Genomic DNA, 25,881 nt, shown 5'->3' on the forward strand with positions numbered 1-25,881 from the left:
GATAATAACCTGTTGAAATGGGTTTTAAAAAAAAATCTCCGTTTCTTAATCGACTGATGTGTTACCTACGTTTACGTAACAGCCGGAGGCAAAAAAAGTTGAAGTATAATGTGTGTATATATATAAATATAATCAATTATATTTCATAACGATTTAGGTACCTAGTTAAAACTTAAAACATATTACCTAAGAAGATACTAAACCGAATTATAAATCTACATTGCTAAAAATGACATATATATATATATATATACTACGATGATAAATAATATATAGAACCTGATAAATCAAATAAATTGTACTTAACGATTTTATAAGATGATTCCTAATGGATAAGCGATGAATGTTGTGTCTGTCATCACATTTTGGAACAGTAAAAATGCTTACATTTTCAATGTGAGGGTGGTTTCTAGTAGAAAATTGGATCTAATTGGTTTTGGTTCTTTAGACGGTCAAAAGTAAGAATTTTCAGTTGGTATTTCCTAAAATAACCATAGAATTGGTAATTTTATGACAAAACCTGTATTCCATAAAATCAGTTTTATTATTATTAGGTAGGTATTTTTTTTTGGTTTGTTTCATAAGCGAATAATCTAAGATTCTTTAAATTTTTACCAAATGAATAACAATATATATATATATATACAAATGCATCATTTTTTATAATTTATTATTGAAAAATGTTATTCATGTGACTTTATAACTTTTATTTACAATATGAATATTACTATACGCAATGGTATTTAAAAATATGTAGATAAATTTTATTTTAAATTATACTACATATTTATTCACTAAAAATTGATTTACATTGTTTTACTTTTAGTTGGTATTATTAATAACAATAATTGAATAATATAATATGGTATGAATATATTATATAATTAAAATAGTTAAATATTAATAATATAAAATATAAATGCAAAGTTAAAAAAAAAAAATTACTTCAATAGAAATATTAGAAGGAACTAATGGGTATCACTCAGCTGCAGAGCAGGTATCGAGTGGATCACTGTGATGGGTGTGTTAAATTTAAATTATTTGATAAAAAAGTAGATTGATAAAATTTTTTTCAAAAATAATTCATTTCTTTTATTATTAATATTTAATTATTATACTAATATATATTTATATCATATAATTTTAAATTTAATAACATTTTTTTTTTTGATAAAATATACTAAAAAAAAGATTTAAGGTATAAATTAATAATGTCATTGTAAATCATAAAAAATCCATAGCAAAATAGAGCATGTAAAAATATTGAGTTCTCACGTATATTTTTAAATTATAATTAAATAATTAACACTAATATTCATGGTTTAAATAAGTTATTTCGTCCAAACTTATAAAAATTATAAAAATTGATTGTTTTTATATAATTTTTTAGATTTTATGGTTTCAATATAAATTACTTACAACTTACAAGGAATTTGTATCAAATTTTCGAAATTTTGATATTGTAAAATAGTTTGCAATTGTTTGTGAATATCACAAATTTCGTCCAAATTCTAACTTTAAACGCACAAAAAATATTGAATTAATATATTTTTAATATTTTTAATTTTTATCAAGGTAAAAGAAAAAATTATGTTGAATGTTGTATTAAATTTTCAATAATTTTTATGAATTCAAACATGTTTTACTGAAAATTAAAAAAAAAAAAAACAAAAATCAAAATATTTCAAAAATTAAACCATTAATAGAAAATGAAAATATGAATACTTGGTGAAAATTTCAAGTTTCTGTTGTTATTAATTTTTAAATTATAACAAAATAAAGAAATTGATTTAGTGTAAAAATTTTAGTTTTTCCTAAATTTTTTTGTTTATTTTTTTCGTTTATAAAAAAGAAGTACTAAAAATGTCGATTCTTTAAAGTACAAATAAGATCCAATTCGCTATCCAAAACTACCCTCAACGTTAAAAATCGAAATTACCTGCAACTTATAGGGGGGTACTCATATAAAAAAATACAAAACATCATTGTAAAATCAATACGTTCATTATTCCGCTCAAAATCTAAAACATAATATGAAATATACTTATACAGTGATAAAAACTATTTAGTAATTAACGACAAAAGCTTTCAAAATTGTTTTTCTAAATTCAAAAGTTATAAGTACCTTATGAGTTATGACTAAAAAAGTATTAACGTTTGCGTGTATCCACAGTGGAACGGAGAAAAAAATAGGTTTTCAATTTATTTTATAAGAAATTATCAATTATTATTCGTCGACAGTTGACCGTATAGTAGCTGACAGCTCCGAGAAATATTAATAATGCCATCGTACGTGTAGTGTACCCATTACTCATGATATTATTATCATAAAGTCAAGTACCTACCAACGTGAAAAGGTAATAAAAAGGTCAATATGTAAAGTAGGTCTCGATTTTTCAGTCGATATACATTTGATATGTGGTTAATCTATATACTCTCATATTTCGGTATGATTTGGCTGAGTTTATAATGAAAAAAGTCAACCGTGGACCTTTTATCTCGCTTTCACACGCCAAAATCGTAAACAATATGTCCACTCGCAGTTATGTATAAGTACCTTTACTGTACATACATAATACATGTAATGTTTTAATTTTAAAGGTTCCTACGACAGATATTACACGGTATTGAGTTCAGGCGAAGTTCAAAGAACCGCTACAGAAATCATTGCGGTCTTAGTCTGGATTCAGATAATTATGCTGGCCTGACATTAATTGACTCGCAAAATAACCACCAGTGAATGCAGTTAATGGGCCTCTGGGTCGGGCTGTAAGCGCCTGTCGGTTCATATTTCGCTTATTTAAAAACAACTGTCAAAATATACTGATAAAGTAGACAACACAAATTTAAATGTTGAGATCCAAAACCTATCGTTGTGTTTGAGACATGGCCACATGGAAAACTATCAATAGAAATAATCGGGTAATACACTTGTTTTTTACGGTATTGTAGAAGACACCTACTATAATATTATGGCATGCTTCATTTTTATCGTGTACAATACACATTTATAGTGCAAGGCTTTTATTGTGTAGAATTGTAAAGAAAACATTATCAAATATTATGCAATTCAATAATTCGTTAAACAGATGTAATCCAATGATCTATTTATATTGTTATTGCGTGGGACAATAAATAAACCTAAGAAGTAAATATTTAATGTTTAATTATTATTAGATGTATAGGTCAATAAAATACATTGGTGTGCGCAGGAGCTCTGAATTTTTGAAAATTTCTTATTGATTATCCTACCTATAATTAACATTAACAATGATTAATACAGATAAGTACCTACCAATAATAGTTGGTTACTATACACACGTACTTGTAAGTACCTGTTTTTTATTCAGCTATCCATTCAGCAGTCTGATTTAAATATTAAAAATGAATTTGTATTCGCATTTGGTTCACCTTTTTACGAGGCCGTAGGGAAAAATAATCAGTGCTTTATGACTTCTTTTTTAATGTATTATTATCGATAAAAAAAGAATATTAAATATATTTTTTTAAATACATTTATTTTCAAGACATTTTATTTTTCCCAACAATCTTCACACATCCAGAGTGAATCAGATATTGCCGCTTTCATACGATTATATAATATTATTTATTTATGATATCACGTCGGACATCGTAATATTGTTTTTATTATTTTACCTCACGGGTCACAGTGATATAATCGAGGATAAAATTTGGAAGGGAGTTATAAATATGTATACATATTACATACCAAATAATAAAAAGACCTAATAAAAAATAATGGAAAATTAATAAAAGTAAGAGAGATTTTCATGTTTGTATAAACAGTAAAGTCGGATGTGTATAGCGTCCACTTGATGAAAATTATATGCACAATAAATCATTTAAGATTTACTCATGTTTGAACATTTCCAAAAATAATATTTAAAAAAAGTTATTATCTTTTAATTAATTTATTATAAAAAAATCGTAGAAAATGAACTATTTAAATTAAATAAATATATTTACCATTAAAATTTATTTTTATTTTCTTAGTACCTATAAATTTAAATAGAATAATAAAAAAAATAAAAATAAAAATATATTGATTAAAACCAGTTATTTCTGTTAAAACTGTATAATATGTTTAATCCTATTTAATTATACCTTGTATTAATATGTTCACTAAGAAACAGTGGTTCTTACACACATAGTGATAATTTTATTAAATAACATTGATTATTTCAAAATATAAAATCGTTTTTGAAAATATTTTCCATGCATATTTTCCAGTTGAAATAAAACAAAGCTTCAAAAAAAAAAAAATCATATATTTTATTTTTTTGATCGTTACAATTTTTTAAGTTTTTAAATGGCGTCATACATTTTTGATTTTATATTTCGAAATTAGTTATTTTTCGATCTATAAAAATACAATTTCAGACTATTAGTTTACTTTAGTTATAACTATTATAACTTATAAGTTATTTGTATATTTTAAAGTTTAGATGATACTTAGAATGGTACAACACTTTGCAGGGTAACCAAATAATTTCGCCATTCACGAGCCTGCATATCATTAAAATTAAATAAATATAATCAAAAATTTAACTCGATATAGTTGTTATCGTTTATTGTTCAATAATTATAGCTGGTAAACGCGTTAACATTATGTACTTTTTTATTAAACTTATTTTATAAAAGGCGGATTAACAATTTTTAAATGTTCACCTATATTAAAATGTGTACACAAGCATATAATTAAAAAAAAAAAAAACTAAAAAAAACATGGTAAATAATCGGTAATGTACTTTAGTAAATACCAATATATTGGTTTGTATGTTGGAATGTAAATTAATAATAATGAGTAAAATATATTCATAAAAACATGAAATAAATTATAGTAAATAAACTTTGAACATAATATTATAATATATATTTTTCACAAAATATAGCAGGTACATATTAGGTAAACAGGTGAAATCTCCTTTCGGTGATGTAAAATTAATTTATGGATATATATATATATATATAGTAGGTATAGTATGATTGTAATGTGATGACTTCTGACGATGTTAATATAATTATTGACATAGCTTTTGGTCAGATGTCTGGTAAATGATCGAAATGTTTTTGCGCCACTTTTAAAGGACGAGTCAAGTCAGGGCTTTGATTGTTGCTCGGTATCTGTGGAAATAGCGTTGAGGCGATGTTCACGTAATGTCCGTTCTGTGAAAATTCGAAGCGAAACAAACAATTAGGAAGTACCTATCAATATCCAACAGGCAATAGATTATAATAATAAAATATCCACTACTCGACTGTAGTAAATTTTATTACGATTTTCAGTTGAAAACGCTATTTTTTAAATGTATTGTTATTAAGTAGTAAAATTCAAAAAAGTAATAAGAATGTCAACATAATGTAATACATATTTATTGATAGAATTTGAGATACAAATTTTTGGCTCGTATCTATTTTTAATATAACTCGGCGGGACCGATGGGTAATATAATAGTAATAGTTTATTTTATTCATTGTTATTTGTTACGATAATTACTATTATAATTTACTTTATAATCGTTTCATCTTGTTTTTTTCCCATAATATAAACAAGAATACATTTTTGGTAAGATCAAAATATACTTATCAGTTACCTTTGATTTTTCTCGAAATGTTTTAAGTTTTTCAAACTCGTATAAATCTCCTTCCGGGTACTTGAACGAGAAATTATCGAAAAAAGGGTGCCGTAACAATTGATCACACGTCCATCGTCTTAATGGGTCTTTTTCTAAACACATCTAATTACAAAACAATATTAAAACACATTAAATGTATGATAAATTATTTATTTTTTCAATTTTTTTTTAGACAATTTATGTTAATGCAAGGGGAATTACATGACAATGGTTGATAATAATAAAAAACGACGATCGACGAATTTCATGAATAACAAAACGTTTTCACAAAATATGTTTAATAATTGTATAATTTTAATAATTTTAATTTAATAAGCTATGCCTTTAGAAATAATTTATTTTTATTTATATTCGTTAAAGTTCAGTGGCTCGGTTATATTAACTACGCTGACGCAGGGCCGGCACTACGAGTTGTGAATCTCGTATACGAATTATAACTGCGAGGTCCATTTTCCATATAATTGTTTGTGGGTTGTGGGCTGTGACCCATTTTTTCCACTTATCAGTTATCATTTTACATCCTTGTAAAATCTCATTTTAAATTATTTTGTGGTAAAACTTATTTTAAATAATAGGTGCTCTACTCTATTTAATGTTTTATAAAAATTGTTTTCATCAAATATTCATAAACATGCTATATATTATTAACAGTAAAATTAATTATATATATATAAATGCGATTATTATTTTTATCTATTACTTATAACTATAGTCTGAATTTGAATGTAAAATGCATTCGATTATTTTAGAGAATTCCTTAGAAATGCTTTTCAAGTACAAAATCAGTTACGTATATTATCATAGAATTGAAAACTTAAACTTTTATTTTGCATTCATAACAATTATTTTGATGTTTCAAAGTATCTTTTATCATTTTTAGTGCATACATCATATGAATTTTCAATTATAATTTAATTGGTAATTTAGAATGTTAACTCAAGACATTTTGTTCTGATAATTTATCTTTTTTTGATCGTTTTGTTTATGATTTTGTTATTGTTATATGGATATATAATGTCTCTATAATTATCTATAGTGCGAGAAACAGCTGTAGAGAGTGTATAATGTCATGTTACTCAAATAAACGTAGAGATGTTAAATTGAACATAATTACAGATTTTGGAATGTTAAAAATGAGTAATTAAGATTCAAAAGTGATGTTTTACGAATGGTCAACGCTTAAAATTATTGCTGAATTTTTTATTAACATTTTTCAGATTTTTTGTAATAAAATGAAAATTATTAATAAAAAAAAAAAAAACATATTTCTTGGTTTTTGAAAAATTGTTATATATTTTTATATGGAAAATTACAGCTAGTTCAATGTGTCTTTTTTAAATATTTGTATTTCTGAGGCGGTTTTTAATTATTTTGAGTTAATAAAAATGCCGAGTTTATTAATATTCTGCGTTAATACGATTTAAAGAGAAATTTCAGTGTTAGAAAATGCACTATAGCCTATAGGCTTTGGCTTAAAGAAAGTTAATGCTTGTATTATAATAGTATCTTTTTCAATTGCATTTAAAAATATTAACTGCTCTTCATATAATTCAGAAGTAACTATATTAAAAAAACAGTACCATCACCTAAATCGCTCTGGATTTTTTTTTTATCAGGCTTCTATTAGATATTGCTCAAAATTCACTAACGTTGTATAAAAAACCAAAATTCTAACCTCGTAACAAACTTTATTCTCGAAATTAGACTGATGTCCATTCAGATGGCTTGAGACTTAATTTAATAAGCACCATAAGGATATAAATTCACTCTGAAGTGCCTCCATTCACACAAGCTTTTTTAATGTCAATAAATAAATATAATCTATATACACTTATATTTATTGTAATACGCATATTTAGCATACATAGGTTGTAGAATTTTTGAAACAATAAAGAAAAAAAAGTTCTGTTTAATATATAGCAGTATGTTCTTAAATAATATTATTTGTTCGTATGTAATTTATAGTATAAATTTTAAATAAATGTCTGGTCTAAATATTCAAGACATGTTTACTATTTTGCGTTTCAAATATAAATTTTATCGAAATATTGTTATATTGAATATAGTTAATGTCTATTTTTGTTTTTGTGACCCACATTTACTTTGTCATATTTGAATATTTATGGACAAATTATCATACAAATGGTTGATGAATAAGGAAGGTTGTATAGAATCTTTTATGATAACAAACATAAAAGTGAAAACAGTCGATCAGTATTCAGTGGAAACCTAAAAATGCATCAATTTATGTGTCAATAATTCAATGTAGATACCACATTTTTTTTGTTTCATTTCTTAGTGAAAATGGTTTTATTGAATTTAAAAAAATATGTGGGTAAGTTTTTGACGACTAAATCTTTTAAATACAAATTTTCTACTAACTATTCATAATATAAATTATTATTATACGGATATTGCAGGAGTCAACAATTAATATTTTTAAAGAGCCACATAAAGAAACTAAAAATTTTTTGTGGGCCATCAACATTTTAAGTATATATATTTAGCATAATATTATAGGTATTATTTTAAAACTGAATGTAATGAGAAAATTACATAAACATTGATAAACATTAAGAACATAATTATAATTACAAATATTTGAAAAAAATAAAAATAAATTATAAATGCATTAAAAATAGAAAATTATTTAGTGATATTACAAATATTTTAAAAAATAATTCTTTGTCTGCGGGCCGCTATTTGGTGATCATTGGCATAGTGTATATAAAATATACATTTTGCATCGAATTTCACTAAATTATTTTAATAATTATTATATAAATTATATAAAATAGGACTTGGTTTTAGAATTAAACGTAGCACGAGTTACTAAAACTACTATAAGTACGTATCATAGAATTATAAACATCTATATAGTTATAATAATAGTATTTAAGTAAAAACATTAAAAATAAAATATTTTATAAGAAGTTATTATTAATTCAAATACTCATTAACATAGTTGTATTTGTCAGTGAATGTCTTAACTCATAACACATTTTCATTAACAGACGTTGTGAAGAAACACAAAACTTGGTTATATGGTGGGATTTTATACAAGTGTTACTTGGCTTAAATGTGATTGTTAAATCATTAAGTTATTTAAAAAAATATTGGTCATTTAAAATTTCTGATGTTAAAACTAAATTAAATTTTTAATGATCAAAAAAATTATTTCCATAAAAAATTAAAATTTTAATCATTATAATAATATATTATGTACTTAATATTATTATCTATTTGAGTTTGACTAAACGTCTTATAATATTTAATGTACTCGTAATTAAATATCGACATTGAATATTAAATTAATTTAAATATACTTACCTTTAAAAAGTCCAACAAATGTGGAATAGATAATGCTTGTTTAGGTAGTTTTTTTTCCAGTGGTTCAATAAGTTCTGGCTGTGGTAAACTCATACCTCGAAAAAATTCGTTCATTTTGAAAATGTGCATATGTCTTGCTATTAAGTCACCTAAAAATACAAATTAGATCTGTTAATTGGAAATTATAATTGTTATTATTTTATAGATATAAAAAAATATCTATGTTGGTTCGATTAATCTAAAAAGTTTGAGCCATTTTTCAAATGGCAATATAGTAACTCAAAATGATAAATTTTAACTAATGTTTAATAATATATTATACTAATTATAAAGAATATCGTATGATAAGTTTTGCGTTAAAAAAGAGTTTTTGAAAATTAAATTAAAATTTTTTTTATAAATTATCTTTTTGACATGAAATAGATTTACCTATATAAAATAAATTTCTTACTTTAGAAAATTTTCAAATATATATCTACTAGTCGACCCGTTACGGCTTCGCCCGTAATTGGTTGCTTATTTTGCTTTTGGACGATGATATGTAGAATTTTTATTCAAATTTAATTATTTAATGTAATCGACAAGTAAATATAAAAAACGGTTGATGAAAAGTATTAAAATGTTTCTAGCGGTATTAATGATAATTATATTTTTACTAAAAACAAATACAGATATAAAAGAAATGCTAATTAATCTGTTGATAAAGAATTTTATAAAACTTCTGAGTATATAACCTTTTTTGTTCTATCTCCTGCTAAAATCAAAATTGTAGATGATTCAGGTCCCCAACTACTATAATACAATACTTTTTCTCCCATCACTCTGATAAAAAAAAAAAAAAAAATAAAAAAAAATTAAAAATTGGGCGATGTGGTGACATTCAAGAAAGGATTTGGTACAAGTCTGTGAAAAAAAATTGTAAAAAAGTTCAATAGCGTCGTCAGAAAATTGGAGCATTTAAATACAATACACCCCTTTCAGACAAAGTAAATTAAAAATCAGGCTATACTAACACTTAAGAAGGTATTTGGAACAACTCTGTGAAAAAAAAAAAATGGAAAAAAGATAAATAGTGTTGTCACACAATGGGAACATAAAAAGGCTTGTTTTTGCAGACCTCGTAGAGAGGCTCCCAAAATTAACTTTGTTTTTTAATTTTTCAAGAACTTAATACTTATTTTTTATTAACAAAAGTAGTACTAAAACCTTCAGCAGACTGTTAGGTGTAACAGTAAAAATTGTCAACCAAATCGGTTCAGCAGTTTTCTCGGTTAGCGCGGTCGTAGAAAACCCCTTACAATTTTATATATTATAGAAGAGATAACGACTATAAAATTACATAAATTATAATTTACATTGATAATTTAAATTAAAAAAATCTTAGCTCAAAATAATTGATTAAAAACAATGACATTCATATTTAAATATGATATGAGTACAAAGTAATTGATAACACTAAGATCTATTTAAACTTGAAATAAATAAGAATTTAAAATTTTTAATAATTCTAAAAACTGCATCATAGAATTTTTCATAGAAATTTAATATTTGTTTTTAAATTTTTTAGATTAAGATTGGGAATGAACATACATATAAACATTTTATATTCAAATTTGGTTAATTGATGCAGTGACCTATAACATTTCCTTTTGTTTAAAATAATATAATGAATTATTGGTACTATTTAACTGGTGAACGATATTGAAAGGTTTGTACACACTACACACATTATCGACGTATAAACATCATAATATTATGGTCGCTAGTCATTAATATTCAAAGTTTGATGCAATAACAGGAATAAATATACATCATAATAGGATAGACTGGCTGCTTAATATAATTTTATTATTGTATAAATAATTTATCAAAAAAATGTAATAATATTATGTGACAGATTATGGTTATGCACTTTAAAATACTCATATACGTACACAAATAATATCAATATGCTAATGTCATTATGTACGATACACGATGCAATAGTAAAATAGGACGAAATATCTGTTTTGAATCATATAGTTAGATAAATTACATATTTATCGACGACTCACGTATCTCCTTCAAACAAAAACACCGTCATTGATAATGAAAATTAGCATTGTCGTTGCAATTTGTAATAATATATACATAACAGTAATAATAGTAACATACACCTAACTAAATACTTATCACTACCTTTCACGAAAATTAAGGGGAAATTGCTTATAGCGGAAATGTTTTCCGCGCCACTGACATGATAAATACATTACATTATTAAACTTTACAAACTATTAATACGAGATTGCGTTAGCTAGCAAATCTTTAAATCATAGATGTCTGAATAATTATATTCCATTAATAAATTCGATTAAAAAACCTATGATTGTTATGAGTTGTAATGATAAATGTTTTATGAAGATGATTTTGCAAAACAATAACCGTTACACTTATTAACAGATTTTAAATACATTGTTTAGTATGCTGTACGCAATTAGCCCTACAGCTATAGCCTATAAATGCTTATATTTAATAAAATGTTAGTTGGTACTTATTTATAGCAATTTTAATATTACCGAATTGTCAAGTATAATATGTAAATGAGTGAAGTTCTGTAGAAGTTTGGAATTAGTTTTTCTGTGTTTTCATGTGCAATTTTAATAACATGTATAATTTTACCATGACGTGGGATTTCAAAATAAATACACTCAAATGTTTCAAAAATTTAGTCGGTAGATCTAGATAAAAATATTTTTAAAATAAGTAATTTTAATAAATACTTCCATACTTATACAAAATAAGTATTCAATTATTCAAAACCATATAATGTCTTAGAAATTAGAATGCATAAAGCAAATCAATGTGCCTAATATAATTCGTAAAATATTTTGAATATTATGCTGCGGTATATCATAACACAACGCAAAGAATTAAATTAAACATTTACAGGAAAAAAGTTTCCACACATATAAATTTCAGCCATAAAATTTAATGCATCAATATTGAAAAGTTCTATGAATACTTAAAACTTCCATGCACAAGTTCTGTATTATGTATTATATATACGAGTATATAATATATACGTATAATAATATTATATGTATATTGTCCTATTTAAAAACATTCATTGATCTGGAAAATGATGAATTGAATTTGCAGTATTTTTTTTATAATTTTCATTAAAACACAAATTCAGGGGCTTATTAAAAGTTATCCTAGTGTTTACAATGAATATAATATATTTAAATATAAAGCTTTAACTATTATACTTAAAAAGCACACTAAACGAAAACTTTTTCCAATATTATTTTATTTTGTTTTTAATAAATAAATGGTAATTAAGTTATTTTACCTAAAGTAGATCTTATTAAGTACAGTTGGTCAACGTCAGATTTTCCTGGCCACAAAGCTTCTCCTCTTATAAGTTCCGCGCCAACGCAACCTGTAAAAAATTATTAAGTGCTCATACCTATTTTAAAAACCATCAATACTACGTTATACTAACTTTTATGAATATATTATATTATTTGAGGCACTTAGGACTAAAATTAAAGTTGTCTAAATTTAATTTGCATTTAATCAGTATTGACTTATTATGATATATTTTGTTGCAAATTATATAATAATATATTAAAAATCTTTAAAAAAAACCATAAATGTCTATACATAAATTAAATTTAAATATTCTTAAAGGTACATTAACAATTACCTTTTAATATTTTTCTTTCTGAAAAAAGGTTAGTAAAATAAATTTTTGTTTTCTATATTATACCTATTTAATATTGCTGCTATTGCAAGTTAAAATTACTTTTTCAAAAACATTGATCACATAAAATATTTGAATAATTAAATTTATTGATTATCTAATAATATAGAGTGTTAGTACACATTATTTCATTTAGTATTTACCAATTGCCCAAACATCAACTGAAGGACCATATAATGTATCACCTACTAATAATTCAGGAGATCTATACCATCTGGTAGCCACATAGTCAGTATAATTTTCTCCGGGATCTGTAAAACAATTTTTTTTTTAAATAATAAATGTAATAATTAATAACTGAGTTATAAGTATTAATTTAACGATAAATAATTCAATTACATATGTATCAGCATTTTTTTTTTTTTTTTTTAGAACTAATTTAAATAATTATAGAAAAATTTGTAAAAAAAAAAATAAAACCACAAAAATTATGTTTAATTGACATATTGTATTCAATTTATTAGGATCGATTTATTGAAATTAAATAAAAAGTATTTTACTAATAATAAATTTGTGAAAAAAAACCATTTATTTTAATTAGATACCTATGTCATCGAAGTTTTAAATAATAATTTACTACTAGGTATGTATAATTCGATTAAAACCTATCTATTTCAATCGTTTAAAACATATAATATGATATAATATAATAATATAATATTATACTGACTCATTAATCTTGCAAATCCAAAGTCACAAAGTTTCACCACCCCTTGGGAAGTGAGTAATATATTTTCCGGTTTTATATCTCTGTGTATACAATTGTGTCGATGGCAGTATGCAACGGCTTGTAACGTCTGCCAAATAATTTGTTTGGTAAATATTTCTGGACAGCCATACGGATGTCTTTCGAGCTCATGGAGTACTGTGTGCTCACAAAACTCAAATACCAAATGAAGTTTTCGTTTACGTCGGAATACTTCGAGCAAATTCACCAGATTTGGATGTTTTAATGTCTAAAATATTCATAGTTTTTTTATTTTTATCAATGTAATAAGCTTTAAAAAATAATAACTATTGGTTTCACGATGAAAAATATAATTATACTTGGTATATTAAAATTATAATATGATAATAATTCATTTTAATGTAAAATTATTAGATAAATTTATTACATTTTTTTTATGATAGAGAAGTATACAAATAATATTAATTTTTTATGTTACGTTAACTTAACCTTCGAAAAATAAGCATATCATCTAAACTTTAATAATAAAATATGTATAAATGATTATATTATTATTACTCATAAGTCATATTTTACCTATATTTACGGATAAAACGATATTTTCGAAATTACGTAGGCAATAAAACATTCTTTTAAAATTAAAAATCTGCGTTTATTTAAATTTTTTATATATAGATTGAAGAGCAAATCTATTACCATAATAATGACTCGATTAGGAAGTAGGGACTACCATTATGATTTAAATTCTGAAAATTATTGGTTATTTCTGAGGTTTGTTAAAAGAACAACAAACTCATTATACAAGTATATATGCAATACTTTTAATGTGTTTTATTTTAAATGACCTAAAAGAAATATTAGGTAAAATGAAGTAATTGATATCGAAACAAAATAAAACAAAAATAGAACTTAAATTGCTATGATAAAAACATATAATGTACCTATAGATGTAGATGTAGATTTGCGGTTATGTGCTTCATGTAATTTTAATTTTTTTTCTTAAAATTCCGGAATAAAATATTTTAAGACTTACCTTTAGCATGCGTATTTCACGTAGAGCAATTTTTCGAATTAATGGATCGTCCTCAGATTCAACAAATTTTTTTATTGCTACTATGTGACCATTTTCTCGATTCCGGCATTTAAAAACCATTCCGTAACTCCCTTCACCCAATTTGCCCAGACGCTCGTAGCGTTCCATCAATTTCAACTTGGAGCTGGATCCATGTCTGAAAAGTGAAAAATTTGTGTATTTAATTGAAAATTCTAGAAATAAATTTTAAAATACCAATTGAAAATGATTATTTATTTCATAATTAAAGTAATAAAACAATTTATTAAAAAACATTTTAAGCTAACTTTCTTAAATGTTTATTCATAATAAATACCAGTCATAATGAATGTCTACATAAATTAATATGTCTTTTATTATCTATTTTTTATGTCTGACATAAACACTGATTGAATAGCGGTGTAATTATTTTGTTTAAAATTATTCTATTGAATTCTTATATATAATTCATATTGATATAAATTAGGTATTATAAAATAAAATAATTAAAAAAATTTTAAAGCTTAAGGTACTACATTTTTTCCAAAATGTATATACTTTTAGTTTTAATTAAATTATTGATAATATTCCAAACATTTGCTAGACACATTAAAAAAAAAAAAAAAATGCATTTTACAGGTACTCATTACTTTTGAATTAAAATAATTACAAATTAAAAAGAAATATTTTATTAAAAATTAAAAGTTATGAAGGTAATGTAAATTTTCTGTGAAATATTAAATTTAAATAACTATATAGGTACGTTTTAACTAATAAAGTAATTTATAAATAATATTTTATTTTTGATAAGTTGTTTTGGTAAATTTTAATTAGTTTTAATATAAATCTCATGAATTATTTAATATCATATCATAATATAGATAAAGTATTTAGGTATATATTGTAGTAAATATTTTTAAAATTAAAAACCTATACAAAATAAATGTCCTCGACACAATTCGAGAAAATTTAAACTTAAATAGGTACCTATGTCTACAAATTTTTTATTTCTACAAATATCTTTAAAACAATTTATGTTTATTTATACCTTAATTAAAAATACTAAACATTATATAAAAATGAATTTTGTTATTTTTCAATGCATAATAATTATGAATGAAATATTCATAGATTTGATCAATTTAGTGTTAAAATATTTATGCTGTATGTGTGTGTTCTATAATACGAAATTTAAAACTGTTATTATCTATTGTATTTGTAAGTCTACCATACAGACACTATGTTACGTAAAATATTTATAATTACTTAACTAACATTACAATTTTGTACATTACCTATACATGGAAAATTTGATAATGTCCTCATTTATCTACTTTATTAGTAAAAGTATTGAAAAAAGATTTTTACCTTCGTGGAAGCAGCGGCAAATTATTACCATACAGCCACAGACTTTTATCGGGCAAACATTCGCCCATATATAAGTAAAAGTTACGACTCCAACAGCAACAGCAACTTCACAACAAAAGGCTGAATCAATATTATTGATTGTTAGGTCACTGTGGTTTGTTGTTATTTCGGTAAAGTAGTTGTTACGTTGAATAAATTATTAGTAGGTACACATAATCAATTACTAAAATTGTACTATATACAGTGCAGTCTTAACTTGCATTCATAATATAATCCTTTACAAATGATAATCTGATACATTTAAAATAATTTTGGTACATTCAATTTACACCTTTAAAAATATTTGAGTACTTTTACATCAATTTAATTAACTTTATTATATATTTTAATATTTATATAAGTAATATGTATATAATGTATATATCAATCAAACTGATAGATATCTTAATATTTAATAATAATTAATAAGTATTAGTAAAGAATAATTTAAACTAATTTATCATATTATTATAATAGATGATAAAATATTAATTATGCACAGACGCACGGTCTTATTACCCGTTTAATATGTTAAATATACGCGCATAATATTGTATACACAACATTATAATTTAAAATATAAGATATAAGCCGTAATTCATTAGTATATAGATTAATTTAGAGCCATTTCTTGACGCCCAAGACCAAAAAATCCAATTTAAAAATTAATTGTGAATCTCAGCAACATTTGAGAGCATTACCTAATTAGGTTATACATTTATTTGGAAAACAAAAATAAATATTAAATTCTTAGGTAATTTTTTTCTTTAAATGGATATCTTTAGACGAAAATGTTCGATCAAAAGAATATAACTATTATGAGTGCACGACCAAAAAATTACAACCATAATATTTTAGCTCAAATAATAAGTATCTGCAACTAAATCAATTATTTTTTTATACGTACCTACTTCAAAAATATTTTTTATTCTTGCAATGTTGTAAAATAGCAAAATGTGCTAGGAATACAAATATCTTAACACCCACACCTACCAAATACAAATTTAAAAATACGCTATAATAATAACTATATCATTATATATAAAACCTATATGTTGCCACCTATGGTCATGTGTGTAATTCGCACAATTTCTATGGAATGGGGGGGGGAGCAGTATTAAATTTCAATATAACCACTGACTACATAATATTCTAGCTAAATATAATATATAATATATATTATAAATTTATTAAATAATTAATAAAGATACTTATATGTAAATACTCAATTTCCTAATGATAAAATTTAATAAAGCATCTCCTATGAAAACATTCTACTTAGATATTACTTCATGTTTATAGGGTGGTTTACCAAATATGCTCAACCATATTTTTTATAAGTGTTAACATTTAAAAATTTGATGAGAATCGTATAATCAAATTGTATTTTAGTATTAAATTTATAAAATAATGTTTTTTTTTTTTTATATATTTAAGATTTCAAAATTAAATAAAAAACTCCTCAAAGTTTTTCTACCTATAATAATAAAAATTTTATCGGAAAATCAATTACATTTTCTAAGAGTATTTTAAATTAAAATTTTTATGACAATAATGCGTATTTACCCGCAAAATAACTTTTTTCCCTCAAATAATTTTTAATATTTTGTTGTAATTCAAAAACAAATAATTAAATCAACCAATCTACAATTGTTGAAATTTTCATTGAATGTTTATTTAATCATTTTTTATTTACGATAGTATTTTTAAAATATTTTGACTATTTTTAAGTTATTTATAGAAATTAAAAATGTTAAATTTTTATATCTTAAGCTTAGAAATGTAAAACAAAGTTGCTCATTAGTAATTTATACTGAAACTAAAAACCTCAAACAAATATATATGCATAATTATTTTATAGACGTTTAAATTTCAAAATTGGATGAAATTACATAGGAATTTAATCTTGAACATCAATATTAATTATTTTGTTATAATTTAAAAACTTTTTTCGTTGGTATATAGAAATTGTACGTGTATTATTATATTTCATACATATTATGACATTTTTCAATACAAGTTTTAAGCAAACATTAATTCAATTACCATATGTGTATATCACTAATAGTAAAATTGATTAACTTAATAGCAATTTTAAAAATCATTACATGAAATAAACTTAATGATATACTGATATATAATATTATATAGACCAATAGACTTTAAACGTATAAATTTCTCGTTTTTTATATATTATGATAAATCATTGAATTTAAAATTAACATAATAACACATCTATCACAGTGATACCTATTGTACAGCAGAGTGATACCCACTTACCAATTATTTTTTTTTATATTTATAATAATAAGATAAAATTACTGTTTATAAAAATTTCCGGTGAAACCGAAAAGCACAAATCGTCGATTTTTTTTCAATAGATTAAAAGCTCAAATTAATTTTGCGTTTTTGTACCTTAGTAGTAGAATAAAGACGCAAAAATAAATATTGAACCAGTTACACAATAAGTTTCATTTTTAAATTATTAATTTTAATTAAATTAATTATTATTAATAATAAATTATAATTCAAAAATATATCAACAGTGATTGAGTTCAGTTGAAGTTTAGTAAAATCGTATATTTTATCGTAACGAATTACGACAAAAATTGATAATTATTTAAGGTAACTATATACAATATATACAATATAAACTTATATTTAACTCATATAAAATACACTTTATTTTTATAAAATTTATTCGCGCTTATGGTTTGTTAAAAAGGTATTTTTATTTTTTTTGCTTATGGAATATTTACTTTTGCGCTTTTGGGTTGCGTTTGGGTCATATTTTGCGCTTATGGGTTACAGTCAACATTTTAATCACTTAATTATATATTTTAAAGGTTAATGATTCAAAATTATAACTTTTAATTGCTTTAAAAATTTTATAATTTATTTTAAATAATATATTCATGTTCATTTTTAAAGGTTTTATGTGAATATACTTTTAATCTTAATTCAAAAAAATATGGTTATAGTGTTATTATTTTGCTTAATCATTTTCATTGAATAGATTACCTATCCAAAAATATCATATTTTAGATAATCAGATGTAATAAACTGATCTAAATTATTTTTTAAGTCTTGATTTATTAAGTAATTTTATTTTTAATAATAAAAAATTAGTTTCCTCATACACGAAATGTTTATATTTTTTTGATTCACATTTATCACATAATAATAAACGCAATGTTAAATTTCAATTATCGATGTTTTGTAATTATTTCAGTAATTATATAACCCGCGACAATATTTTAATTATTAGTAAATTAATATTGTTTTTTAATCGTAAATTCTAAGAGCAGAAAGACGAAAATTTAGACACAGTACTTAATACATGACTCGATAATTTGACTTTTTTGTGGAAAAAAAAACGCAGGTAGGTACATTCTGATGACAAAAATGGTTTTTTCCTGAAAATACCCATTCTCACAGACTTAATTAAATAAATATAAAAGTAAGAAAAATAAATGAATATTAAAAGAAAAAAATGTTCAAGAAAGTCAATATATAACCCGATACAAATATTGATATACATGAAATCGCATGAACATCTTAAATAATCAATTCTTTACATTAGTAAAGAAGTCGCTCGACAAATTATTGAACGACAGAAACAAAATAATGATATAAACTTAAAACCAAAAAAAAAAAACAAACAAATAAAATTGATCTACCATTAAACATGTGCGTAATATTATCAGGTCATAAATTTTGTTGTTTATTATAAGTTATGACTAATGAAAATTGTATATTGTTACAATAATAATTGAACTATTAATTAGCAGATAAAACTTTTAAAATTTGTCCAAATATTTTTTATCGTTTAAACGTAATACATGGCTTTGTCTCAAGCTACGAAATATCAGTGTATATTATTATAATAAATATACTCATTGTACGTGCCAGTAATTAAAGTGCAACTGCATCATTGAAGTCGCCTTTTAGCGACAAAATATTATACTTGTACGTATCGGCAATTAGGAATGAAATGTATCTTGGAGGTCGTTATTCTACAATAACAAATATCAAAACAACTTCAAGGATACCTGAAAAATGTAAGGCCGTGGGCTATCTAACAAGGAACTGATTTCATTTATAAAGGAGCCTAGAGAGCACTGCAATGGCGGATGTACCATAGCCGTTAAAACCTGAGCATTTTCAGTCATTTAGCCACTATTTTACGCTTGTTTCGACATATACTTAATAAAATAACATATTGTTCATTGTTATATTTTCTACTACTTCATTATCTAAATTACTTAATATCTGATTGCAGAAAATACACACGCAATAGTTTATATAAATCAAAAAGTGAAACGATTTTTGTTCCACTTGTACGTTTTAATGAAATTAAAAATAGAAGAGCTTTACTTTAAAATATTTAAACTTTCAATCGAATTTTTTACTAAAAATAATAAAAAAAATTTATGAAAATCCAGATTTAGAAACCGTAACTGACTTTTAAAATGATGCAATTAATGCATTAAATAGTGTGTTTTGACTCGTAATACCTAAACTTTGGTTTTATCCATTTAAAACAAAATATTTGAAAAAAAATTTAGTCTTGGTCTCTTTTCAAGGTAATTTAATGATTAAGAATTTAATTTATTAGCGAAGCAACTACGTTCCTTGTCATTTTTATCAACTTGTATAATTCATATGCAATTATTTTTTTTTACGATTTAAAATTTAATTTAATAATAGTTTCTAAACGGAGTAACAATAATGTATTGATTTTACAATGATGATGTGTATTTTTTGTGTTAAACATTATTTTTGTTTAAATAATAAATACCCAATGTTGTCAACATTTGAATATCGATTGAGCCAAACGCTGAAAAATATGAATCTAACTTTTTATATACTAAACTTTTTTCTTTTTACTATAATAAAAACTCGTAGTAAGAAATCTCGTTCAAGTCTTTTATGAACTTTTCTAATAATATTTCAAATGTTCATAGTTTTAAAGGATTTTGTCAACATTTTTACTTCAAACACTTATAAATAGTTTTTTGTATGATTATGTACTTTTGAGTTAAAAACACAATAATTATAAATTTTAAAATAATATTTTTACTCACAAAAATGTTTTCAGGTATTAATGATATCATAAAATAAAAACGGAAAAGCAGATATTGTTTTATTTATTGTATATAAGTTTCGTTTCTCGAAAAAAAGAACTATTTGAGTCAGTGTTGTAATAAGCGGAGGGAGTTAGGAGGTTGTAACCCCGACCTTCAAAAATTGATCAATAATAAAAAATGGCAAGTATTTAATAGGTACTATTATTAATATCAAATGTGTAATAAAAGACATTAGGTAATTTAGAATACAAAAGTACTCACTTTTCTCCTCTTAAATAAAAACAGTAAACATTTTCGATTTTCTTGATTCGGGTTACAGACACACAAATAGTTAAAAGACAAATTTTAAACATAATATAGAATAAAATAATTTAAATATTTACTGCGTAGAAGCTTTTTTATTTTATAATAAATATTACTAACCAATATAAAAAATTTTCTAGTCATGAATGTACGTTCATGTGTTTAAAAATTAGACGTATTTTAATTTTAATTTTTTTTTTTCGTTTGTTACCGTATTTTATATTATAATTCAGTAATTACACAAAAATAATATTTATGGCATGGGACTTCAAAAATAGGACGTGTCATCCTGACTAACATCCTTTAAACCATATAGGCTCCAACTTCATTGGAGCGATGGAAGCAATCATCTCTTATTATTACATTATTAAAAATATATTCAGTTTATTGGTTTAAGTTTATTAGTTAACTAGTTATGTCCATGTTTGGTTGTTACCATACTTAGGTAGGTACTTACTTTAAAATATTAATTGTATCATATCTCATTACTCATTACCAGGTTGTGGATTTCTATGCAATCGCATATTTTTTTTCTTTTTCACTTTTTTTGATTTTTGTTAGCTATCTTTACGAATTATAATAATTTGAATCTAATGGTGAAATTTTGTGATTCTGATTGAGCCCACATTGAGAAAGCTCGAAAACGTTATCCATTCCCAATAAACTATTCTTGTGGGCTAAATTAAGAAGTTGAGCTGGAAAAAACAAGTTTAGGTACAGTTGATTAAATGAAACAAAATGATTTGGTACTTTGATTTTAATAGTCAGTTAAAAAAATAAATGAATATGGTAATGCATTTGTTTTTTGTGATGTAAAATGGCTCATAGATACAATACAAAATACCATTAAAAATAGAAGATAATTTTATTTACTTAATATGACTCGTAGAAGTATAAGAAGTTTTATATTACCTCGAGCATATAATATGTAAGACACTGAATAGGTTAAACCGTAAAAGTGGTTATAATAATATACATATTCGTACAAATGGACATAAATCAATTATAATTATATCTTAAATACTTATAATTTATAGGATACTTTATGCTTATAATTATTCAAATTTTAGATTATTAAATTAACTATTTGTAAAAAAAACAATCATTCACTTTTAATTTTAAATGGCTTAAAAATGTTTTTTTTCCCTGTAAATTCGTGTTAAAACGTTAAAAGACTTGAGCTCTTTTGCACTAACACCGTTCATATATTATATACTGGTTGGACTACTATAAATTACTAATATTATATTAGCCCCATAATAATAGTATAATTCTAGAGAAATAATATTCTTACCTTCAAATTTTATAATTGGTCAATTCGTTGTGACTTTAAAAGCAACACTAAAATCAGTAAGACGAATTATTCTGAACGAAAAATTTGCTTTTTTTTGTCACGGGAACAAGACAATACATTACAGTAGGTACCTACAGTGACGTTCTCCAATAATTACTTTATTCAATTAATTTTCTCCGATTAAAAATATAATAATTATATTAATCGTGACGTCCAAGATTTACCTTTAACACCTTTAGTACCTACCAAGGTACCTACCGTCAGACTTAGTCTAGTCAGAGCATAATATTCTGAGATATTGTGTAGGATTTCGCGGCGTTACGTGCGTTATCACTGATAACTTTTACCGAATCATTCTACGATATTAAAGTTTTACAAGAAAAGTCAAGACTCCGCGGACTCTCCGTGGTTAGGTCGAAATCACTGTAATCTGCTCGTACAGCATTAAAATCTTGACCGAAATCGAAATAATAATAAAATTATTATTATTATTATTATTATTGTGCATGGATTAATGATAAAATTACTATTATTATTGTGCACGGATAATAACATTACGAATTACGATCACAAAATAAATACTCGGAGTTGAGACATCTGCTCTATCTTCATGGTTACAATCGCGGTTACAGCATTATTGTTATTATCAGTTATCACTTAGTTATCAGTAAGTTTGTTAATATTATTATTATAATATTATGTTTTTTACACTGTAACGTTTTTTTTTTTATTAATTATTAATAATTACACAGTTTATTACTGAATCGTAAAAGCGTTTTAACTTTAAAATATCCAGACTCTATCGAGCAATCCTACAGTGAGCAGTAAATGAAATGAGATCACGTGTAATGTAGTCGTGTAACTGTTTGGCCTGACCACATCAAACGGCATTATATCGAATAATTGCGTTCACCTACCAGCCACTTTAGGTACTTACATCATTTAATATAATTAATTTATCAGTCGATAGGTATTCATTAAGTGTCGTGTATTTTACACATCATCAATTTTAGTATGTTACTACTGATTTTTCTAATTTACTGTTGTATTTCAATTATTTCAATCCATACATTTTGTTTAATAATTTACCTATAGAAGTGTCGATTGATTTTGTTATTTGCATTTTATTATTATTTTTGAAACAAAAGTCATACCTATTTGTGTTCCTTACCATATAATTTTAACCAGTTGTAAAAAGGTTTATTAATTATGTACTAATCCAGTGCTGTAAATGTCACTTCATTTGTGATGACGCAGAAGAACGCTTTCATAACATCCTTATTTTATTACAAGCAATAAACCTTTCAACTAATTTTCATAGAATAAGATAAACATTATTTAATATTTTTCTTAAAACTATTTTCATAATGCATTAGTCTTATGTTAATATTACAATATGTGAGTAAATTATATTGTATTTATGTAATTAATACTGCTTTTGACTATATTAAATCTTAACTTTTGGGTGTAGGGCATATTATTGTAGATGTTTTGGTAGTAAAGGATAATAATTATACTCCACAAGATGTCTAATGTAGTAGTGCACATGCAATTTTGCCTAAGAAAATGTATGCCACTCTATTTACTTACTGTTAAGTATATTATAAAAAAATATTTTCATACAAATTAATTAACTTATGAAAAATAATTTCCTAACTTAAATGTTAAGAATAGAAAAAATAAATATGTTAAATATTTATTTTCAATTTGAAATACCTATGTAGATACTATTCTATATACATTACATATATTTGTAGAGGCTGCCTATGACAAATAACTATTGTTATTGTTTTGATGATCAGTAATTTGTAGATGATTATTATTATATTTTGCACTGTTAATGATATAAATTAGTATCTTAACTCATAGTAATGTCATTTTTTAAGTATTAAACTAAAATATATAATTGTTTTATAGTCTGTTATTTTCAAAAAAATAATATTATGTTTTTAATACAATTTAAATGTATAGGAGAGTATGTTAATAAATATTAGGTAACTAAATAGATTAAAATTTAAAGTTTTATTTAAAAAAAATGTTATATACCTAATTTTACAATTGTATAATATGAAAAGTTTTTGAATTAATTTTATACTTTTAGTTTTAATAATAAAAAAAAATTGACCTATTATCAAATTTAAATCATAGAATATTACCTGTTTAAGATATGATTTAGCTTTATTGATATTTAAATTTTAAAGCGAGTAATATCTATTTAGAAGTCATACCTAAAATAATATGCTTATTTTTAAATTTGATTAAACATAGTTCAGTTTAATCTAATATTAAAGCTAATAGTATAAAATTAGTTTAAGTCTTAGTGAAAGAATGCAGATATGTCATTTAAATGAATAAAAGTGAATGTGTCAGGAATGAAAGTTTCTTTATCTTTAAATTTCTTGTGTATAAATAAATATTTATCAATTTTACAATTTTAGTTTAATAACTCATTTTCTAAATTCTTAAGTATCTACTGATTTAATCATACCATCTAATACATTATAACTTATAATTTATTAAGCAAGTATAATAATTTGTTAATGATTTCTTTATTTTTCAGACAAAATGGAGATCTGTGTTGATAGTGTGGAATCTGCTATTAATGCGTTTAATGGAGGAGCTCATAGATTAGAGTTATGCAGTGCATTGAGTGAAGGAGGATTAACACCATCGCTAGGACTTTTAAAAACCTTGAAAACCATTGTTTCAATTCCTATTTTTGTTATGCTTCGACCAAAGTGTGGTTATGATTTCCAATATTCAGATTTAGACATTAGAGTTATTCTTAAAGATTGTACTTTATTCAAAGAGGCTGGAGCTGATGGATTTGTATTTGGTGCTCTTACATCAACTGGCGATATTGATATTGCTACGTGTGCTTCAGTAATTTTAACAGCTCAGCCATTACCTGTTACATTTCATCGTGCATTTGACGTAGCTACGCAAAATCCAATAAAAATGGTACAAAAAATAGCTGATTTGGGTTTTAAACGTTTACTAACTAGTGGTAGAAGTCCTGTAGCATTTGATGGAAGATGCTTAATTAAAATTTTGATCGAAACAATGAAAGATCGTCTTATTATAATCCCTGGAGCTGGTATTCAAGTTGAAAATCTAAAAGAAATCTTGGTCACTACATTAGCACAAGAATTTCACGCATCAGCAAAGGTTTTGAAACCATATTCAAGTAGAAATAATACAAAATTGTATTCAATTTTTAAAGAAGACCCCATTTATATCACAGACTGTGATACTGTAAAAAAATTACTTAATATTTATAAAAATAATTTAAAATTAGAATGATAAACAAGATAAA

At 24.0% G+C, this 25,881-nt stretch overlaps 2 protein-coding genes across 6 annotated transcripts; one reads left to right on the plus strand and one right to left on the minus strand.

Annotated features, from left to right (window-relative positions):
- Window positions 1-4,899: 4,899 nt before the first annotated feature.
- On the minus strand, window positions 4,900-22,689 carry LOC112603107 (cyclin-dependent kinase-like 4). 4 transcript variants are annotated; one of them, XM_025351535.1, is made up of 9 exons: window positions 22,566-22,689; window positions 21,768-21,966; window positions 14,454-14,649; window positions 13,403-13,688; window positions 12,876-12,983; window positions 12,319-12,408; window positions 8,988-9,136; window positions 5,616-5,759; window positions 4,900-5,187 (listed from the first exon to the last, which is right to left on the minus strand). In XM_025351535.1, the coding sequence occupies exons 3-9, from the start codon at window positions 14,619-14,621 to the stop codon at window positions 5,062-5,064; spliced, it is 1,071 nt and encodes a 356-aa protein (XP_025207320.1). In that variant the 5' UTR covers window positions 14,622-14,649; window positions 21,768-21,966; window positions 22,566-22,689; the 3' UTR covers window positions 4,900-5,061. The 4 variants fall into 4 exon arrangements, with proteins under 4 accessions (XP_025207320.1, XP_025207318.1, XP_025207317.1 ...); XM_025351533.1 differs by lacking the exon at window positions 22,566-22,689 and having other exon boundaries at window positions 21,729-21,989; XM_025351532.1 differs by lacking the exons at window positions 21,768-21,966; window positions 22,566-22,689 and adding an exon at window positions 15,840-16,094.
- Window positions 7,877-25,881, plus strand: LOC112603108 (copper homeostasis protein cutC homolog). 2 transcript variants are annotated; one of them, XM_025351536.1, is made up of 2 exons: window positions 7,877-7,992; window positions 25,126-25,881. In XM_025351536.1, exons 1-2 carry the CDS (start codon window positions 7,962-7,964, stop codon window positions 25,866-25,868), a joined length of 774 nt encoding a protein of 257 aa, XP_025207321.1. In that variant the 5' UTR covers window positions 7,877-7,961; the 3' UTR covers window positions 25,869-25,881. The 2 variants fall into 2 exon arrangements, with proteins under 2 accessions (XP_025207321.1, XP_025207322.1); XM_025351537.1 differs by lacking the exon at window positions 7,877-7,992 and adding an exon at window positions 23,263-23,494.

The sequence above is a fragment of the Melanaphis sacchari genome, unplaced genomic scaffold, assembly GCF_002803265.2.
Source record: "Melanaphis sacchari strain LSU unplaced genomic scaffold, SCAv2.0 Contig95_pilon_pilon, whole genome shotgun sequence".
NCBI lineage: Eukaryota > Metazoa > Arthropoda > Insecta > Hemiptera > Aphididae > Melanaphis > Melanaphis sacchari.

Bases quoted from the DNA above. Each gene is read 5' to 3' on its own strand.
- LOC112603108 (XM_025351536.1), top strand. From the start codon at position 7,962: ATGGTTTTATTGAATTTAAAAAAATATGTGG. The intron at 7,993-25,125 runs GTAAGTTTTTGA...TTTATTTTTCAG, and splicing joins GAATTTAAAAAAATATGTGG to ACAAAATGGAGATCTGTGTT.
- LOC112603107 (XM_025351532.1), bottom strand. From the start codon at position 15,907: ATGGGCGAATGTTTGCCCGATAAAAGTCTGTGGCTGTATGGTAATAAT. The intron at 14,650-15,839 runs GTAAAAATCTTT...TTCACTTTTCAG, and splicing joins TTGCCGCTGCTTCCACGAAG to ACATGGATCCAGCTCCAAGT. The intron at 12,409-12,875 runs GTAAATACTAAA...AATTTTTTACAG, and splicing joins AGTTGATGTTTGGGCAATTG to GTTGCGTTGGCGCGGAACTT.